This window comes from Camelus ferus, chromosome 17, assembly GCF_009834535.1.
Source record: "Camelus ferus isolate YT-003-E chromosome 17, BCGSAC_Cfer_1.0, whole genome shotgun sequence".
NCBI lineage: Eukaryota > Metazoa > Chordata > Mammalia > Artiodactyla > Camelidae > Camelus > Camelus ferus.
Window position 1 is genome coordinate 37,493,546 of NC_045712.1, and position 20,417 is coordinate 37,513,962.

The 20,417-nt window shown below is 45.2% G+C and overlaps 1 protein-coding gene across 1 annotated transcript in view; it reads right to left on the minus strand.

The window, feature by feature from the left end:
• The window catches only part of LIMD1 (LIM domains containing 1), a 60,595-nt gene that overhangs the window by 14,936 nt on the left and 25,242 nt on the right, over positions 1-20,417 (minus strand). Inside the window, 1 exon segment of the mRNA XM_006173916.3 lies at positions 19,254-19,355. Within this exon segment, the coding sequence (XP_006173978.2) occupies positions 19,254-19,355 (102 nt within the window).

The window sequence follows — 20,417 nt, forward strand, 5'->3', positions numbered from 1 at the left end:
TGTGAAAAACAAAAGCAATTATAAAAAAATACAGGCAACGGTCTTTGACTTCGGCATGGTAAGGATTTCCAACCACTGACCACCCACTTCCCCGCCTCTCTACTAGGCTTATTAGGAAGATCCTGCCTTCTCCTGGCCGGGGCAGACCCTCTGCCTCGTGTTAGTAGCTGCCAGAGTCACTGTTAACTCAGTGTCTCCCCATCCCTCTGCTTCCTCTAGAACGTTTTAATGCTCTGAGGATATGCTACATTCCTTGAGGATGTAACTGTAATTTTAACTCAACCTCACACTAGGAGGGCTTGGCAGCAGTCTAACTAAGGACAATAAATGAAATAAAAGGAAAGGAAGTCGGGCATCAGGAGGTGGCTGCAACACAGAACAAGGCACTAGAATCTAAACTACCTAAAGAACACCAACAATCATAAGCAAAAGACAAGCAACCCAACGGGGAAAAAGAGCAAAGGAAGGTGCAAAGAAGGGAACACCTGTTAAACGCTGGCAATAACCATTTCAGAAGGTGTTCAGTCCCACCAGCAACAGCACCCGCAAATTAAAACCACGAGAAGATACTCATTCCCAGACGGGCAGAAATCCCGACGTCTGACAACTCCGTGTCTTGGTGAAGGTGTGGGACACGAGGGACCCTCACGCTGCTTGTGGGAGTGTTTTGACTGGAAAGACCGCTTTGGGAAGAACTGGCAAGAGCCAGCTGACATTACCCACAGCACACTGTAGGGACCCCCCAGTGTGCGGAAGGAGGCGCAGGTACGGATGTTCACAGCAGCAGTGGAATGAAAACCCAGAAGCCCAGAGCACCTTCAATGTTCAAAATGGAAAAATTGAGAAACACACTGAGGAAGAATCTGGAGTTACGGTCAATGGATGCGAGACACCACACAGCAATCAAAATGAATGAACTAGATCTGTATGTACTGTTCTGAGCTGAACATACACGGGTGTAAATGAGGAAACTTGCTCAATGGTGCATTAATATGAGATGGCGTGCATGTCAGTTAAAGTGAGCACATGTACATACACACACAAACTAACCCCATATATTGTTTACTGATACTTGTATATGTGGTGACAGTATAAAAGCTGGGACTGGAAGGGGCCACACACTCAATTCACAAGAGCAGCTGCCCTGGGGAAGTGGGAAATGGGGGGGGGGGGGACCAAGATGGTTCCAATGCATCTGTAATATTCTACTTCCTTTATTAAAAATAAGCCAAAATGACAACATATAAATGTCGGTGCATTCTGGGTGGTACATAAATAAGGGTTATTTCTTACAGTACTTTCCTGTAGTTTTTCCTTAAAAAATTTTTTTAACTTTCTTATAGTTTTTAAACTGCACACACACAACTTCTGTAGGTGAAACACTATAAACCAAAAGGCAAATGACAAACCTAGAAAGAATATCTGTACCATGTGACAAAAAGAACTTAACTCCAATATGCAAATACAGTCCAACATTTTAAAACCGGGCAAAGAATGGGAAAAGACAAATGACTAAAGTATATGAATGACCAATGAACATAACAGAATTTTTAACTTTTCTCATGACTCTTTAAAAATTGCAAGTTAAAATAGTATACCAAGTTTTATCTATCTGATTGGCAAAGGTTAAAAAGAATAACACTCAGGGTTAGTAATGACAATGACAGACACTCTCCGCTCTGCCGGGAATAGCAGAAACTGAAACAAGCCTTTTAAGACACATTTAATAGTAAACTTCAACAGAATTTAGAAAGTTCAGATTATTTTTGACCCAAACATTCTACTGCAGGAATTTATTCTAAGGAAAAAATCTGTCAGATTGTTTAAAAGATCTTCATCTCAGCATCGTTTATACTAGCTTACCAAAAAAATTGTCAAGCAAATGTCTAATTCTTATCAGATAAATTATAGCATATGTACTATTATGAAGCCATATTAAAGACTGTGTTTTCCAAAAATATTTAATGGCACAGAGAAATATTTAAATACGAGGTTAAAAATGTCTGTGTGTGTATACACAGATGTATACCAAATGTTAACAGTCATAATCTCTGAGTACAGGAAATGGTATATTTTTATTAGTTTTTTTCTGCAATGACTCTATTATTTTTACAGCCTGAAACAAACTTTAATGGAGTGAGAAATGTATGGCCCACATACTGGAAGGCTACAAGTCTTTCGCTCTCCAGACCTTCCCTCCTGCCCTACCGTCAAAGCTGTTCTAGGAGTTTCCCATCCTAGGACTTTTGCAAGCATTTCCCAACTCTGCTAGACTAGGGTAACCAGGATGAGTGCCTCCAGCTCAGTAATTCTGGGGTTCACTAACAGAACCCCTGACAGCCGTGGAAGTGACATTTAATTACTTGCCTGGCTTATAATTTCCCCCTCTATAAAGAGATTCCAGAGGACTCAAGGTTTTGGAAAATGAGAACCAACTGGAGCCTCCTGTCCACCTGGTGTCCCCATCAGGTGCAGGGTGAGAGCTGATCTGCTGCCCTCTGTCCCTCCCCGCAGCCAAGGTGACAAGGACACAAACGGCCCTCCCTAAGAGGAGCTGCTCAGCAGTGCAGGAGAACAACTCCCACACGGTCTGGCCGCACATCTGTAGAGCGTCCACGTCCTGCTGCTCCCTTCCGGGATGTCCCACTGGGATGTCCCACTGGGATGCACCGGTTCTGATGAGAGGAAAGGAAGCAAGGCTGCAGTTCCTGAGGAGGCCACTAGAGGGAGCAAGGAGACTGCCTGGAAACGCACGGGACTTCCTAGAGACGCCGCTTCAGAGCCAAGGCGTGGAGAGCGCGCTGCTCTGGCTCCTGGAAGGGGGTCCAGGAGGTTTAAGGAATCTGAGTGGGAATTAGCTTTCAGGTTTAAGAGAGGGTAGATAACCTCTGTTCCAAAAATTATAGAGGAAAATCATTACACATGCAACAGTGTTGAACCCTCCATCATCTAAGAAACACAAATTAAGAGCTTTCTCACTTATGATAACAGCAAAGATTTTTTTTTTAACAATCACATTTGTTTGTGATGGCCATCAGTGCGTATTTCTGTAAGCTACAGAGGAGAGTGTAAAATGAAAAACTCCCTGGAGAGGAAACTTCATTTATCTCTGACTTAGTGAGGCTCTCTGGGACTTGGCTTAGGGAAAGAATCAGAAACGTGAATGAATGTTTACTTAGATCCAAATTGGCAGCCTTAGAGAAATGATCCCACAAAACAGAGTACTTTTAAATGTAATATTATGCAATCACTTAATATACTATTCAAATAAGTATTTCAGTGGTATCAGAAAATGCTTTATACTACAGGATACTCAAATTACATTAGTAAGTGAAAAAAGCAAGCTTGACAGCTGTATTTATGGTACAACTCCATTTCAGTAACTCATACACATACACACACACACCACTGATAGGAAAAAAACTGAAGACTGCATACTAAAATGAACAGTGGTTAGCACTGCTTGATAGTATTAAAGAGAAGTTTCACTTTCTACTTTATAATCTTCTTTTTAAAACTTACCTAATTTTATACAGCACTGACAGGTCGTATTATTAAAGGTAAATTTCACTCACCACTTTGTATTTGTCAATATTTAAAACCTCTCTTCTCAGACTAAATACATTGGAAGATGGTACTAGAGAGACATTTCACCCTTTGCTTCTGACATTTCTAGATTAAATTTTTCTAGAATTTCTACATAAGAAACAATACTTTTGGTTTTTTTTAAAGACCTTATGTAATAATGTGAAAAGTTAAAAAAAAAAAAAAAGAGTAAAATCCCACTAATGTAAAGAAGAAATTCAAAGAAAAAAGACTGGAGAGGAAATTTGTTCAAGAATGACAGCGTCTCTGAGTGGACATGTATGGTGTCTGCATGACTGGGGACTGAGGGGAGCAGTTTCTCCAGCTGTTTGCCCCTTCACATACTTTCCAACACTTCCCCAAACTTTTAATAATGAGTAGGTATCACTTTGATCATCATTTTAAAAAGTGCCCAACTGGCTAGACAAATCCTCTTGCTACCCGGCCCCAGAGCTGAGAAGTCCCATGTCCAGACCCTAGAGGCCACGGGGAGGCTCAGAGGCTGCGTCTGCATTTTATTTATGAACGAAAAAAAAAATTGAGGACTCCCCCACAGACCCATGAAGGTGGGGCCTTCCTCCACTCTGAAGGACTCAAGCTCCCGTTTTCACTTAAGTTTTAAAAGACTCCCTGACTTTAGAAACTGGATCTCACACCCACATTTATTAGTTTGTGTTTTGTCAGAGTGAGAGGAAAAAAACCAACATCTGTTGATTGCCGTCTATGTTTCAAGTACTGTATTTAGAAGTTTCATGTACTAAAAAAATTTTAAAGCTGTCCAAAATCATTGCCACGCATGTTATTGCATCATTAGCCCCCTTTCTGTCCCCATCCGCCCCATGCTTTTCACAGAGACGTCCACAAACCACTCCCTGTCACCTACTCTAGGTTTTGGTCGGCGTGGAAAAGGTTTGCCAAAGAATTATGCAGAAACAGAACCTGTCACATATCAATATCACTGAGCGGTGCAAGGAGGCAGGAACTGCTTAATCTATGGAATCACTGGAAATGACACCCAGGCATGCTCCCAATCCTCTGGGTTTACTTTTCTCATCATAAAAACACATACTTGTGGGTGAAACATTATCACCTCCGTTTCATAAATTCCCAGGCTCAGAGAGGCTCACCCAGGTAGAAACTGGGTATGTCAGAACCCAGGTGGTCTGACTCTGATGTGCATGTTTGTTCCCGTTGTATCACGATCCCTTCCGTGCTGTTTAAAGCTTGCTGAGTGCACACCTACCTGTGGAACCCAGTTTCCCCCTTCCTACCGGGGAATGGAGAAGGGCATTTTCATTTTTTAAGGCGCTTTCTATGCACTGGGCACTTTACCTACATGTATCTCTTTAATTGTCTTGACAATTCTGTAAAAATCCCTTGCCTTGGCATCTACGTGGATGTAACCTGAGTGGTGACTGAACGCCACCTTCTAGGCACATTAAAGGAAGGTGAAGCCAGGCAGAAAATAGCAAGCAACCTCATCTTGAGAAGCAGAGAGGCAGAGAGAAGGTATTCTCCAGGCAGAATCACTCCAGATCTGGGCAATGAAACAGACACCATCCAACTAACCTGGAAATTCCTAGCATTGCGGCCACTGTTTTGAAAGTTGCAATCAAGTGTAGGACCCAGAACCGTCTCTTATGGACAAATAAGCTAGAGCAGCCAAGCACCACTAGGTGGCGCCAGACCACAGGCAGGACCGGGACAGGTGGGAGCAGCACAACCCGCTGAGAACTCCAGGCTAGCAGTGGAGACGGCTGGCTGGGGTCATTTCATTACTCCTGCCACGACGTGACCCAGCACTTTAGGCAGTTTAACGCCACTTATCGTATTATATGCAGTTTTACTGAGTCTTCATTTTGCAGATGGGGAAACAAAAGCTAACGAATTCAGGAAAACTTGCCTATGCAGCTAAAGCAAAGAAGAGTCGGGATTTTGTGTGCGTGTGTAGCGAAAGATTTTTAAAGATTAATTTTTTAAAAGGTAAAGTATACCTCCAAGAACAGGAGGCAGGCTGATCCACGGGCACAGGAGGAAACGCCAAGAGTCAGGATTTGAATGCAGTCTCTCTAATGCAAAGTCAGGACTCTGTCCACCACACTACATTACCCTCCTCGCCCCAAAAGAGGGCGGTCTCAGACCATGAATGGGGAAGAAGGTGGCTTTTTTGGCCTTCCCAATCACGCCTCTTCCCCACCAGACTCCCTTGAGAGGTGACAAGTTTCACTGTCCTCACACTTCCCATGGTGGCACACACTTGGAGCTGTGCTAAGCTCACCCAGATCAGAAGATACAACGGAATGGTTGAGGCCTGAACACCAGAAAATTAGGCCAGCGGTTCTCAAACGTTAGCATGCTTCAGAACCACCGGGTGGGTTTGCTAAAACACCAGATTGCTGGGCCCCCTCCCTGGAGATTCTGCTTTAGTAGGTCTGGGAAAAGCCTAAGCATCTGCCTTTCTAAGGAGCTCCCAGGTGATGCTGACTGTGCTGGTCCGGGGACCACACTGAGAAGCAACGGGCTAGGCTACGCCTCTGGCCTGTCTCTGAACCAGCATCTCCGCTTGATGAGATTCATCTCGGTCAAACAAAAGCGCTAAGAAAAGACCCAGACAGTCCTTAAACAATGAGCATCAAACATGAAGCTGTTGAAAGGGAGGGTGTGTCTGTGCTACATCTTTATAACTCTAGTTTCAGAATCACCCTGCTTCCGGCAGAGGAGTTCCCTGTACCGGGAGACAGCTAGTGATGTGCACATGAAAAATACAGCAAAGAAAGTGTTTTCTCAGAGCTTCAGCATACGGTCATCAAAGTTGCTCTTTATTTTCCAATCACAATAGTTTATAAAATATTGACTAATAAGTGTACATACAGACTCATCAAGAATTCACTTCAAAACGCCGCTCCCCATAGATGCCGAAAATGAGTTATTTTACATATGCCTTTGGGAACACCTTCAGATGAAAAGAGAAAAATGTGGATAAAGTCAGAGTACCCTGGTGAAGGGAAGAGCAGTTGAGGATGACACAAAGACCATTGTTGGCCATCTAATGTGACCAATAAAACTAAACTTGCAATGCTCACCATTCTCTCTTGTTTCTAGAAATAGAAACACCTCTATTCTGGAGAAGTAACTGGCCCTTGGTGTGAAGACTTCACAGCAAATTTCAGTTTTCAAAATACCTCCCTAAAAAGTAAAAATGCAAGGTTTTCCCAACAAGGAGAACAGTTCCTGAGAAATGTAAAAACTAGTAATTGTTTGGATTGTGGTTTGTTTCTTTTTTTAATTGAAGTACAGTCAGTTACAATGTGTTACTTTCTGGTGCACGGCACAATGCCCCAGTCATGCATATACATACATATATTTGTTTTCATATTCTTTTTCATTAAAGGTCATTGCAAGATATTGAGCATAGTTCCCTGTGCTATACTGAAGACAATTTTTTTAAAAATCTGTTTTTATATATAGTGGCTAACATTTGCAGCAACATGGATGGACCTAGAGATCATCATTCTAAGTAAGCCAGAAAGAGAAAGAAAAATAAAAATACCATATGATATCACTCTTAATGTGGAATCTAAAAAAAACCAAAAAGGACACTATGAACTCATCTACAAAAACAGAAACAGACTCTCACAGACATAGTAAACAATCTTACAGTTACTGGGGAAAGGGGGTGGGGAGGGATGAATTTGGGAGTTTGAGGTTTACAAATGTTAGCCACTATATGGATCATGTTTTTATTGTACTATTCCAAATGGTAACTCCTACCTGTGCTGTCCACGGTGGCTACTGGCCATATGTGGCTACTGGTATGGAAATTTGAATTAATTAAAATAAGATAATATTAAAAATTCAGTTCAAGTACTTGAACAAGTATATTTAAGTCCCTGAAGGCCACTTAGGACTAGGGCAGCTATACACTTGCATTATCCACAAACGTCTACCTGATCTACTTCTTCAAACAGCTTTTTCCAGAATATGTTAACCCTTAAAAGGTGTTGCTAATAACAAAGCAACAGAAAGAAACCAACCAGACTGGCTTGGCTCCAATGAACAGATCAACTTGGATCCCACAGGCTCACCCCTCCCCAGTGGGACGAGGAACAAGGCAGAAAGAGGAAAGGGAGAAAGCGCTCAGGTTGGGGTCCTTGGCTTTGCCACTTCCTGGAAGTGAGAGGCTGGCGGGTCCCTTAAAGTCCTGGGTTCCTTGGCAGAGGGTGATGTGGGGAGGACAAACCAGGGTCACAGTGGGGAACCAGCTCGGTGCTGGCCCATACTAAGTGTGTGGCGTAAGTTCCTGTTGCCAGGATCCCTTCAGTAACTTTCAGTTACTGAAGCTAAAAATCACGTCCACCTCCGTCTCCCTCTTCATCCAAATCCTCCAGGTCACTCCTCTCTTCTCAGTGGTTAAGGGCCAGGTTTGAGGGGGATTTCTTTTTAATTTCCATCTATCAGACTTATTTTCTTGTAAAACACAATAATGTAGAAAAACAAAACCTATACCATCCAAGCCCAATACACTCGGTCAAATTGTTACGAAAGTTTCCAAATGGTCTCAATGTCTGTGCGCCCCTCCTTCCCGGCCAGCACAGGTCGAGGACCACACTCTGGGCAGCCCTGCTCGGCACCCTACTTCTCTTTTCACCAGCCACTCCCAAGTCTTTTTTTCTCTCTTTCCCTTACAGTTAACAAATGCATTCTCTTTCTGTTTTCCATTCTCACTCTTCCAGACCATCATCACCTGGGTCAGAGAACAGACAGCTACACAGAGAAAAAATTCCTGGAGATTTGCAGAGAGTCCCCTTTGAGGATTTAGCAGAACAGATCATATGCATGTGAAGAAACTAACCATGGCTCCAGGTAAAAAAACGTCCAAAAGGATGAGCGAGAGCAGTGCCTGGTGTTCACGAGGGCTGGAAGCAGCGTCTATTCCCACCACACAGACGGGGAAACGTCATAATAATCTGTGGGACATTGAGTAAAATACTCAGAATTTGCCCTGGGAGTGGGGAATAATTAGCCCAAGACTGCGCTCTGATCTAAACTCACTTAGCAAATCATAAAAACCACACTGGAAAGGATTATTGTTTCCAAATAACTTATCTGCACCCCCGAAGATTTAATGAAACATAAAAATATCTAGGACTCCACAAGGTACAATTCACAATGTGTGGCATCCAGTCGAAGGTGATCAGGCACGCAAAGAGGCAGGAAAACATGACCCACGACGCAGAGGACAACCAGTCCACGGAGGTCAACCCAGATCTGACACAGACATTAGAATTGGTAAAGAAGGACATTGTAAGTTATTATTGTTCTGTTCCACATGCCAAAAAGGTAAACAGTGACACAGAAGGTATTTTTAAAAGGCACAAACTGAAATACTGGAGATGAAAGATACATTGAATGGCATGAAAAGCAGATTACACATTGCAGGAGAAGAGATCTGTGAAATTAAAGACATGGAGATAGAAACTGCCCAAAATGCAAAAGAGAGGAAAAGAATTTAAAAAATGAAAAGATCGTTAAATGAGCTGTGGGACAACTTCAAGATGATTAACCAAGGGCCCATGGGAGTCCCTGAAGGAGATGGGAGGTGGGTGTGGCAGAAAATTTGAAGAAGTGATGGCCAAAAATATTCCAGATTTGATGAAGGCCATAAATGCACAGATCCAAAAAGCTCAGCAAACCCCAAGCACAAGAAACAAGAAAAGTACACCAAGGGATATCATGATTGAACTTATCAAAATCAATGATTTTGATTTTGAGGAAAGAGGAAATCAGAGGAGAGAGACATGTTACCTACAGAGACAAAGATAAAGATGACATTGGAAGGAGGGGAGTATAGCTCACCTGGTAGAGTGCATACTTGGCATGCATGAGGTCCTGGGTTCAATCCCCAGTACCTCCTCCAAAAATAAATAAATAAACCTAATTACCTCCCCTCTCAAAAAAATTAATTAAAAAAAAAGATGACAAAGGATTTCTAACTGAAAACAACACAAGGAGGAAAACAGTGAAATACCTTTAAAAATAAAAGAAAAAACTATTGACCTAGAATGCTACATCCATTAAAAAGTATCTTTTAAAACCAAAGTGAAATAAAGATGAATTCAGACATTCAAAAGCTGAAAGAATTCATTACAGGCAGATTCACACTACCAAAAAAAAAAAAAGTTAAGGAAGTCTTTTAAGGAGAAAGAAAATGGTATCAAGGCAGAGAGGTGGGAAAGGGAAAATGTGGCTGTAAACAGAAGAATGAAAAGGATCAGAAATAGTAACTGCATGGATAAATAAGATTTTTTTCTTATTAGTTAAATCTCTTTAAAAGATAATTGAATAGAGCAATGGGATAAAATTGAGAGACAAGAAATAAACCCTCACATTTAGGGTCAATTAATTTTTGACCAATTTGCCAAGACAATCCAATTGAGGAAGAATGGTCTTTTCAACAGATGGTGCTGGGAAAACTGGCTATCCACATGCAAAGGAATAAAGGTGGACCTCCTCCTCACATCACAAACAAAAATTAACTCAAAATGGATCAAAAATTCAGTGTAAGAGCTAAAATTATAAAATTGTCAGAAGAAAACATGGTATGTTTCGCTGGTAGGGCAATGTGTTCTTAGATAAAGCACCAAAAGCGTATGAAACAAATAAATAGATAAATTAGACTATATTAAAATTTAAAATGTTTGTGCTGCAAATATAAATAACATCAAAAAAGTGAAACAACAGTCCACAGCATGAGAGAAAATATAGGCAAATTATATATCTGATAGATTTATATGTAGAAATGTAAAGAACTGTTACAACTCAATAATAAAAAGATAAATAAATCAATTTAAAAATGGATAAAGGATCTGAATAGACATTTCTCCAAATAAGACATACAGATAAGCCCACGAAAAAGTGCTCCACACCATTGGTCATCAGGGAAATGAAAGTCAAAACCACACTGAGATTCAACTTCACACCCACTAGGATGGTTAGAATCAAAAAGGCAGACAATCACAAGTGCTGGCAAGAAGGTGGAGATACTGGGACTCCCCTACATTGCCGGTGGGAAGGCAAAATGGTGCAGCCACTTTGCAAAACAGTTTCTCAAAAAGTTAAACATAGGGTTACCATATGACCCAGCAATTCCACTCCTAGGTATCTGTCCAAGAGAACTGAAAAACATATGTCCACACAAAAAATGTGCACAGGAATCTTCATGGCAGCATTGTCTGTAACAGCCAAGAAGTGGAAACAAGTGTCCACTGACTGATGAATGGATAAATAAAATGAGGTACCTACAGACCATGGAGTATTATTCAGCCATAAAAAGGAATGAAGTTCTGATACATGCATACATATATGGAAGAATCTGGATCACAGTCTACTGAGTGAAAGAAGCTAGTTAACAAGAGGCCATGTGTTATATGAATCTATTTATATGAAACATCCAGAATAGCAAATCTTAGATCAGCGGTTGCTTAGGGCTAGAAAAAGAGGGGTGGAGGGTGAGGAGTGACAGCTTATGTACACAGGGTAATGGGTAAGTGTCACCTTGAGGTCCTCCGACACTTACTTGGTGTTAGCTGTGTGCTCAGCATTACACTAAAGGTGGCAGATCAAGGGTTAATCAGGATCAGTTAAACACTTGTCCCCATTCTCACAAAACTGACCATGAAGGGGGAGACACAGACCCCTGCAGATGGTTTCAATCTAATCATAATTCAAGGCACCACGAGGCAGGTAAATGAACAAGGTGGACACGAGACCTGCATCCAAGGAGCCACGATGGAGATGAGATGGAGGATGTCACTCAGAGAGCTATATGTACCTGGTAGGAGGAGGGTGACAAGGCACAGGGATGGGAAAGGGTGGGTGATGTTCAGTGCGGCTGGGGATCCCGGGGGAAAGGGGGTGGAGGAGACAGTGGTCAGAGAGCAGACAAGAGAGGAATTGGAACTATTTGAAAGAATGTGTTCAACATCAAGTAAAGGAATTAGACCAAGACATTATGAGAAGTGGCAGAGGTCTTGGAGCCGGGGAGTGGTCCCCTCACAGCTGCGTGGTTGGAGGTGGGCAGGGCGGCAAACAGGACCTGAAGCAGGATGTCTGCTAGTGAAGCCGGGGCTGTGCACTGTAACAGGCTCCTTGGGGCTGGGGCTGGTGTTCAGTAAAGGGTGAGGACCACAGAGCGGTGGCAAGGACCCCAGTCCCCCCCACACCAGCTGTGCAACGGCTCTGAGACTCGATTTCCTCTTGTGTAAATGAGTGTGGCTGGAAGCAAATGAGGGGCATGAGACAGAGCAAACACTCCATAAACAGTGACTCATAGTACGACCCATGTCAGAGAAATGGGAGCACCGATGCAACCTCTGGTGCAAAAGAAATTGTCAGTGTATCTATGGGGAAGGCAGGGCAGGGGGAGGGAGAGGGGAAGAGAGAGAGACTGATTGGTTATAAGGAATTGGCTCACATAATTTTCAGGGCTGACCAGTCCCATGACCTATAGTCAGCCAGCTGCAGGCCCAGGAGAGCGATGGTGTAGTTCAGTCCAAAGGCAGGAAACAACTGGTGTCCCTGCTTTAGGCAGTCAGGAGGGAGGAAATCCCTTTACTCCAGGACGCTATTCAGGCCTTCGACTGATTGGGTGATGACCACCCACATTAGAAAGAGCAACTTGCTTTACTCAGTCTATCAAGTGTTACTCCCAGGTAGAAACCTTCACCGACATCCAGAATAATATCCAAACATCTGGGCACCCCATGGCCCAGTCAAATTGACACATAAAATTAATCATCACAGGGCCAGAGTGGGGGACAGACGTTTAAGAGAACATTTGAGACACAGAACATTTAAGAGAGAAGAAATGCTCTCAGCAAGATGAGAGACCCAAGGAGATCCAGGCAATGTCTGTGATGCCAGAATAAAGTTCAGTTTTCCGTAAAAGGTCTCACTCTCTAAACCCTGGATTCTGGCTCTGAGATAAGACACCCAGTGCAATGTCTTCATGCTAATTAGGATGGAGTGTCTCCTGGCATATCTGCACACCCTCCATTCTGCTCTTAGAGTGGAGGAGACACCAGGTACCAACAGGTCTCTCCCTTGGTCTGAGATTACTGAAGGAAAAGGTGCAGATTTCCACTCAAATCATTCATGTGCAATTATCAGGTGCTTGGAATGCAGATGTGGCAATTAATGCTACCCGTCACACTGGAGTTACCCTCGCAATACAGCTCAGAAAGCCCAGATGCCTTTAATGTCACAGGCACGAAGGATCTGATGTCCTCACGCTGTTGGGAACTTCATGGCCTCTGATTGCATCAACCAAGTCTGATCTGGGAAACCAAGTCTGGTCCCAATTCCAGTGCACCCGGCAGGACTGGGTTTGCTGGAGAGGGACGTGAGACCCTCTGATGACACTCTAAGTAAAAGCCACCCCTCTGCTCTCCTCTGACCTGCCCCCAGCCCGGTACCCAGCTCCGTTTATTTTGGTTGTTTCCTGATTTCACCCTCACCCACTGATTTCCTTTGTATCCGCCCACTCTCCTTTTCTCACATTCTTGGTCTTCAGCTTTTCCTTTAGATCCAGCTGACTCATTCAGCTCATACATAAATGTGGAATATGATGAGAAATACTGGGATGACTCAACAGCTCAGAGATGCAGGGATCAAAGCCCTTAACCCACTTCTCTCCTACAGGTGCATCCCCACCCACTACCGAATTCTAGCTCCCCTGTTCCAAGTCCCAGGCCACCCTTCTGCACTCGCAAGTCAAGAGTACCCTGGAAGGGACAGACTGGGATTTCAAAATGTAGAACAGATAAACAAGATTGTACTGTGTAGCACAGGGAAATATATACAGGATCTTGTGGTGGCTCACAGCGAAAGAGACTGTGACAATGAATGTATGTATGTTCACGTATAACTGAAAAATTGTGCTCTACACTGGAATTCAACACAACACTGTAAAATGACTATAACTCAATAAAAAAATGTTTAAAAAAAAAAAAAAAAAAGAGTATCCCGGAGGGGAGCGTACAGCTCAGTGGTAGAGCACATGCTTATTAGCATGCACGAGGTCCTGGGTTCAATCCCCAGCACTTCCACTGAAAAAATAAATAAATAAACAAATAAACCTATTTACCTCCCTCCCACAAAAAAACAGACAAGCAAGCAAAAAAAAGAGTAACACAAAACCCAACCTCTGCAGTCACACAGCTCCCGGCCAGCAGCTGAACCTAAGAAGCTATGGCAAGATCCCATGTCCGGAGCCAGCGTCTCCGAGCAAGGGTCGTGGGTCCACACGTGCTGGGTTCAACAGCCAAGCAGGCTACTTAACACGATGTAACCAACCAGAAGCAAACTTAACTCCCCAAGCCCCTGCTCATCCGCAAAGTGAGGGTGACAACAGTGCTGAACTGCTACAAGGACCTGGTGAGGGCTCAGGACTCAGGGCAGGGTGACAGTAAGCTAGAAGGCTCACCTGTGAATTACTTATAAATACTGAGATGATCGTCTTCAGGAAGCAGGCCTGCAGTGAATTAAAGGAAGACCTTCCTAATTCAGGCACCATTATTTCAGAATCTGGGCATCCTCAGAGGCTTGGGTGGGTAGCATTCACAAAGGCAATGAAGAAGGTTAACACGATGTCAGAAGCTATACTCCGACTTGGTTAAGAAAAACAAAACAGCCTCCAAGGACCCTCCCGTACTTCGGATGGGAGCTTACTGGTTGACAGATCGCCAGTCGCTGATTTGTTCATTAAGAAACCTCTGTCCCACAACACTGGGCTCGCTTCTAGCTCTTTGATTTATCTAAAGGAATGAAATGGCACTTTCGAATGTTCGAGAAGCAGGATTTCTCTCATGCAGACAGACTTCCCTCTGACGGGGTCTAAATAAACGTGTGAGATTTCACTACAGAATCCCTTCACAAGCTTTGACAGGCATGGATGTTTGATTTTTTGGAAGGTGGGATGGGCAATGGAATATATTCTTAGTTTTGTTTTTTCCCTAAGGTGTGGTTGGCAGATCACAGTGCACCCGCACCCCCACCAGGAGCACAAGCGCTAGGTCACAGCACTCAGTCACCTGTACATCCTTGACCTGCACATCCCAGCCCTGCCCCCTCAGTGGACAACACCTGGCCCTCGGCTGCTTTCCTCTGAGCCCAGGCCCGCCCTGGGCATAACCCCCATCGGCCTCGGGACGGCCTGCCCCCCAAGCCTCACCCCTAGGGCCAGGCCCCTCTTGTGGTCTATGGGCTTCTGGGGAGGAGACTGTCTAATCTAGTCCGTCATTTTCCAGCTCATACAGCTGAAAAATAATAGCGGCCATGAACACAGCAGACTGGTTTCACCACGACTCCAGGATAGAATATACTTAGTCTTTACAAATTCAACAAAAGCTTACTTTTTGAACCTCAAATGGCCTGGGGGTGAGAAGGACAGAGCCTGGCCTCCTCTCTCCCTCACAGTCTATTCTGGAAGGTGCCAAGGAGACTCCACTTGACCCGAGTCCAGCACGCTTTTTCTTCCTTCTCATTCTGCCTCTCTCGAGCCACAGACCGGCGCCAGCTTCTCCCCAGTCAGGCCACTTGACTTCCAGAGCACCATGGACACCAGCCAAGGTCACCCCTGCCCTCTTCACCGACCCTCCACCCACCCTACACTGTGCCAACGGCTTCCTGAGGGCATCCAGCTGGGGACACGGCCGCCTGGGGTGGGCAGAGCCCGCGGGGGAGGGGGGAGGGAGACCCACCGCACACATCTCCATGGCAACCAAACACACTCGCCACTGCCAGAGGAGGAGCACGTCAAGAAAGAACTTTAACAAACCACATCAACGCCCACGCATTGCACCCTGAATTCTCACCTCGGGGAAGGAACACCAAGGAAACAGTTCAGGAGAGGGAGAAAAACGCGCAAGCGCAAAGGCATCTGCCGGGGCTTCGGTAATAACCAACATGCCCGAAACCCGCTAAGAGCCGTCAAACCGTGGTACAGCTCAGTCGATGACCACGTGACTGTCAAAATGATTATTATTATTGCGGGTGAATTTATGACATAATGTTAAATCACAAAAGGATACCACGCTGTTTACACACTACTTTCACAACTCTAAAAAAAGGGGGTATAAATTTGGACAAAATCTAGAAGGGAAAATATTAGTGAAAATACCTGCTCCAGAATGATCACAAAACTAGTTTTCGTCTTTAAATTTTTCTTTGTGGTTGTCAGGTTCCCACAACTAAAAATGAAAGAAAACGCTGTTGCTTGTTGGCGGGTGGGGAGCCGGCCGTGATGCGATGCCCGGGAGAACGTGAACCAACCAGAGGCAGAGGTTTGTCTGGGGGAGGGGCAGGCCTCGGGATCCTCCCGCACAGGATGGGAGGCTCGCAAGGAGCTGCTGTAAGAGCGTCTCCAAGAGATGAGACAGTCTCTCATCTCTGATGAGGTGCAGGCTCTCTGCTCCACCCCTCAGAAAGGAGCCCTGGATAAGACCACTCAGCCACACCCAGGGCCAGCTCAGCATCCCCCAACCTGCACTGCAGTCACCGGCCCTTCTGTTTCAGTGTCGTCCCTCCTGGGGTGTGGGAGAGGGACAAAGGCACCTCTGGCAGGTCCTTCCTTTTGTTGCTTATGAAAGGAATAAATGATCTGAACCTGGAAGGAGCTGGTTATATTTTTACTGGTCAAATCGGTCAGGACTTGGCCTTGCGTTCTAAGTGTGTGTGAGCTCCAAAGGTCCCAACGTTACGTTTTAATAAAGTCTCGATAAGACCCAAGAGGTGAGTGTGTGCATGTGTGTGCGTGTGTGTCTGTGCACCTGCACAAATAAATCTTGATGGTGTTTTAAGCGAGCTTATTTTCATAAATGAAATGGGAAAACAGAGAACACACTCACACACACACACACACACACACACTTTAACCAGCCAGACAAATGGGGACGTGCAAGGCTAATCTAATCTAGATTCAGGAGCCATGGATTCAGGTGTCGGCTCCACTGTCCAGGTTTTTAACCTTGAGAAATGCTCTTCCCCTCTCTGGCCCCATTTTCTGTTCCGTGAATGAAGGAGGGGACGGACTGGATGAGCCCGGCCCCAGCAGTGCTATCTCCACGAGTCGAGGCTCACAGAAACAAACTTGAGGACCTGCAAAGCCAGGACGTGGGGCACCCCAGTGCCTCTCTCTGCTGAAAGCAGTTACTGGCAGGAGTAATTTAACTGAACAAAGGCAGATGATGTCTAGCGTCCATGAGAAGCTGCTCAGACACGTGCCTGGGTCTCCAGCTGCTCCCTGTGAGTGGGGAAGAAGCCGTGTGTCTACCCACAATGGGAATGCCACCGCTCACTCTCTGACAGAAGTCAGTTTCCTCCAGCAGCTGTTCTAGGGCCTGGTTTGCTGACACTAGAGTCACAGAGAGAGTGGTTCATAGTCTACGTGGGAAGGCAGGGCATGCCCAGTTCGGGAGATATGGTTCCTTCCTGCTCTTGGAAGAGGGAAGGCTTCCTGGAAGAGGAGGCATTGGAGCTGGGTCCTAAAGGCTGGACAGAATTTAAATGCATGAAGTGAGGGGGAAAGGAGGTTCCAGGGAGCAGCGTGATCAGAGACATGGATATGGAAAAGAGAAATTCAGTCTGACTATAATAAGGAAGTAGGAAGCAATAAGACAGACAGACCACAAGGGCTATAAATGCTAGAGCAAGTACAATCCCAAAGCAGCTGTCTTCCTAAGTGTTCGTATTTGTCATAATTTGAGGATAAACTCAACGTATTAAGGAACTGATAGCTAGTCAAGCAGCCGAGGGTGGAACCAGCGGACTCACCAATAGGTCCCTCCCCACAACCTTCTTAGTTTAATGATAAATTGTTTGAGGTGAAAAACAGCCTCTATTCAATATTTATCTTCTGTTTTTCTGGAAGATAGAACAAACATCAAGAAAGAGTTGCAGGAGCCAAAAGTCAAAAGACAATTTTTAAAAGAAGGCATGATAGCAACTCTTCAACAGATAAGACACAAACACAGGTCAAAGATTTTATTTAACTTATCAATTAATGATGGACTAATTAGATGTCACAACCGGGAGACTGCAAAGAACCATCTCTACGCAGGCCATCAGAAATGCTGGGGTAAATTTGCTTAACAGATGCAAAATCGGTTCGATCTCCACAGGGAGACAATCAACAGCTTCTCCGCCAGACATAGTCTGCACCACTGTGGACCAGAACCACGAGATTCTACAGCATAGAGTGTAATACAGCTCGAAGACAAGGAAAGGCCCAGAGACCCAGGGAATCCGATAACCAGACAGCTCCTAGGTTTCCACTGCGGACAGCTCAGGAGACTTTGTGATCCATTTCAGTCTTTCACAATTTTCCCTACAAAGGTGAATGCTGATCGAGGTGTAAACTGTAAACTCGCAGGCATGTGTTTTAATGGGAAATCACAGTGAGGGTGAAGCCCGAGGTTTGCAACCGGGCATAAGCCTGTGCCGTCAAGGCGTGGCAGGCCCTGAGCTCACCTGGTGCATTTCAGACTGGGAACCAGGAGGTTCTCGAGGGCTGTGCCACAAACCAATCGAGAAAGCCCCTCCCTTTCCTGTCTCCAGAAGCTTCTAAAATGAGGAGCCTGGCACTAACCCCAGGTGCTCGGTTCTGGCCACACCCGGGAGTCACCTGAGTTGCTTGGAAACAATACACGTGCGCCACTCTAGAAATTCCACCCCTAGAGCTTCTGATTGCACTGGTTGGGGTGGGGCTGGAGCATTACTGGCTTTAAAAATCTCCCTCATCCCCTCCCCCAGCCGCGTGATTCTAATGGACAGTCAGGACTGAGGACCACCCAGCCAGAAGATAAGACCCCTTAGACCCGGACGCTCTGTGGCTTTGTTGTAATGTTTTCTTTTAATTGATGGCTGCTAGCCTGGGTATAAAATCAGAGAACGTCAGTGGGACATTTTCCAAAAATGCTCCTCAAAATTAGTCTTTGGTAGAGACCAAGAAACAAGCACAACTTGTGACTCAGTCAGTCGTGGCAAACAGCCTGCAATGTGTTGGAATCTTCCACTGTAGTTGCCATCAGCTCAACGAGCAGTTTGCCGAGCTGAGCAAAGGCCTGGTCTCCTGACTTGCTGATCTGGACACAGTGCCCGTAATGAAGTACAAAGATGCCGACATGTGTCTGCTAAGAGGCATCGGCATGCATGCACACACAGGCATTCGTGCACACACACTTCACACCTGAACAGCAGCCTCCAAATAAAAGACCAGGGCCAAAGAGTTATAAAGAACCCCACCACACCTTGGGGTAACCCTTTGGTTGTCTGGTCCCCACGGTTGGGGAGGTAACTGACAATACGGGGGATGATGGTGAATCCCAGCGCTTTCCTCCCAATTCTGCCGACTTCTGATATACATTACAAACCTGACATTACTAGGGATTGCTCAACTCTCTGTCACCCGAGTGGGCCACAGGCAACCCCTGGGGCTCCGTGATAAGTCAGCTAACCCTGCTGGGCCTGGTGCTGGTGTGCAAAACCCTGCTACAGAGGACGCCCTCCTGCCTTCCTGCAGACCATGGAGGGCCGTGGGCCAAGTGTCTCCAGGAAGGATGCTCTTCGCTCTCCTCCCTTCCTTACCCTGCCCCCAACACAAACACACTTACTGCAGGCTGCGCAGGTGAAGCACGCGTCGTGGTAGAGGTTCCCCATGGCCTGGCAGGCCTGGCCGGCCCCGAACACCCCCTTGCTGCATTTCACACAGGCTCCTGAAAGGGAAAGAACAGAAAATACGAAAATAAATATATGTATGTCTATGCATGATTGGGACATTGTGCTGTATACTAGAAATTGACACATGGTCACTGACTGTACTTCAGTAAATTAATAAATAAATGAGTATTTAAAAAAAAAAAAAAGGAAGAAAGAATAAAAGAAAGAGCACAGCCGGGAGTCAGGAGGGAGCCAGTGTAAAGTGAGTCGATGGACAAAGCGAGATACCCATCTGTCCCCATACCAGCCCGTCACCAAATCCTGGCAATCACTCCTCTAGAAAGTTTTTCTCTCACGCTCTCTCTCCCTATCAGCCTTTCGACTCTCAGTCCTTTCAACTGCAGGAATCAGCCCCCAGGCTCAATCCCAGGCCCCCTCCACAGGGCACGCTAATGTTCAGAATACCTCCACATCTTCCACCTACTCCCTTGCCCAAAGCTTTCAAAGGTTCCCACAATTCCATCCAAAACGCCAAGTACACAGGTCAGGCAATTTCAACTAAATTGTTCCCTTTAATTCTCAATGGGAACCACCAATGAGGATCTTCACTTTTTGCAGAGAATGATCAGGCCCCAAGCCCCAGGCCATCAGACTGCCCAGCCAGCGCTCCTCCCTACGCCCATCCCCTGGCCACGGGGTCTCAGCCCCTTGCCTTTGCTCCCCTGCCGGATCCCTATGACCTACCCTTCTGTCCTTTTGAGTCCTTCAGGCTTTCTTCTGGACCTTCTCTACAGGGCTTCTGCCCTCTCTGGCTCTCTAACTCTGAAGACAACATGATGGACCAGAAATTAAAAAGCCAGGTTCTAACCTGAGCCTCCCACCAACTCACTTCTCTCACCATTTAAGTTAACCTGGTAAGTTCTCTGAGCATCAGTTTCTTAATTAGAAAAAAGAGGTTCGTTCTACCTGCCCCCACATGTTTCCAGGAGCAGGAAGAAAGGCTAGTTGTAAACCAGAAAGTTCTAGAGTCATCTGCCTCAGATAAGTCCACAACTTAGTAGCTACGTGACCAGGGCAGGTTACTTAAACTCCCTGATGCCCTGTCTTTTATCTATAGA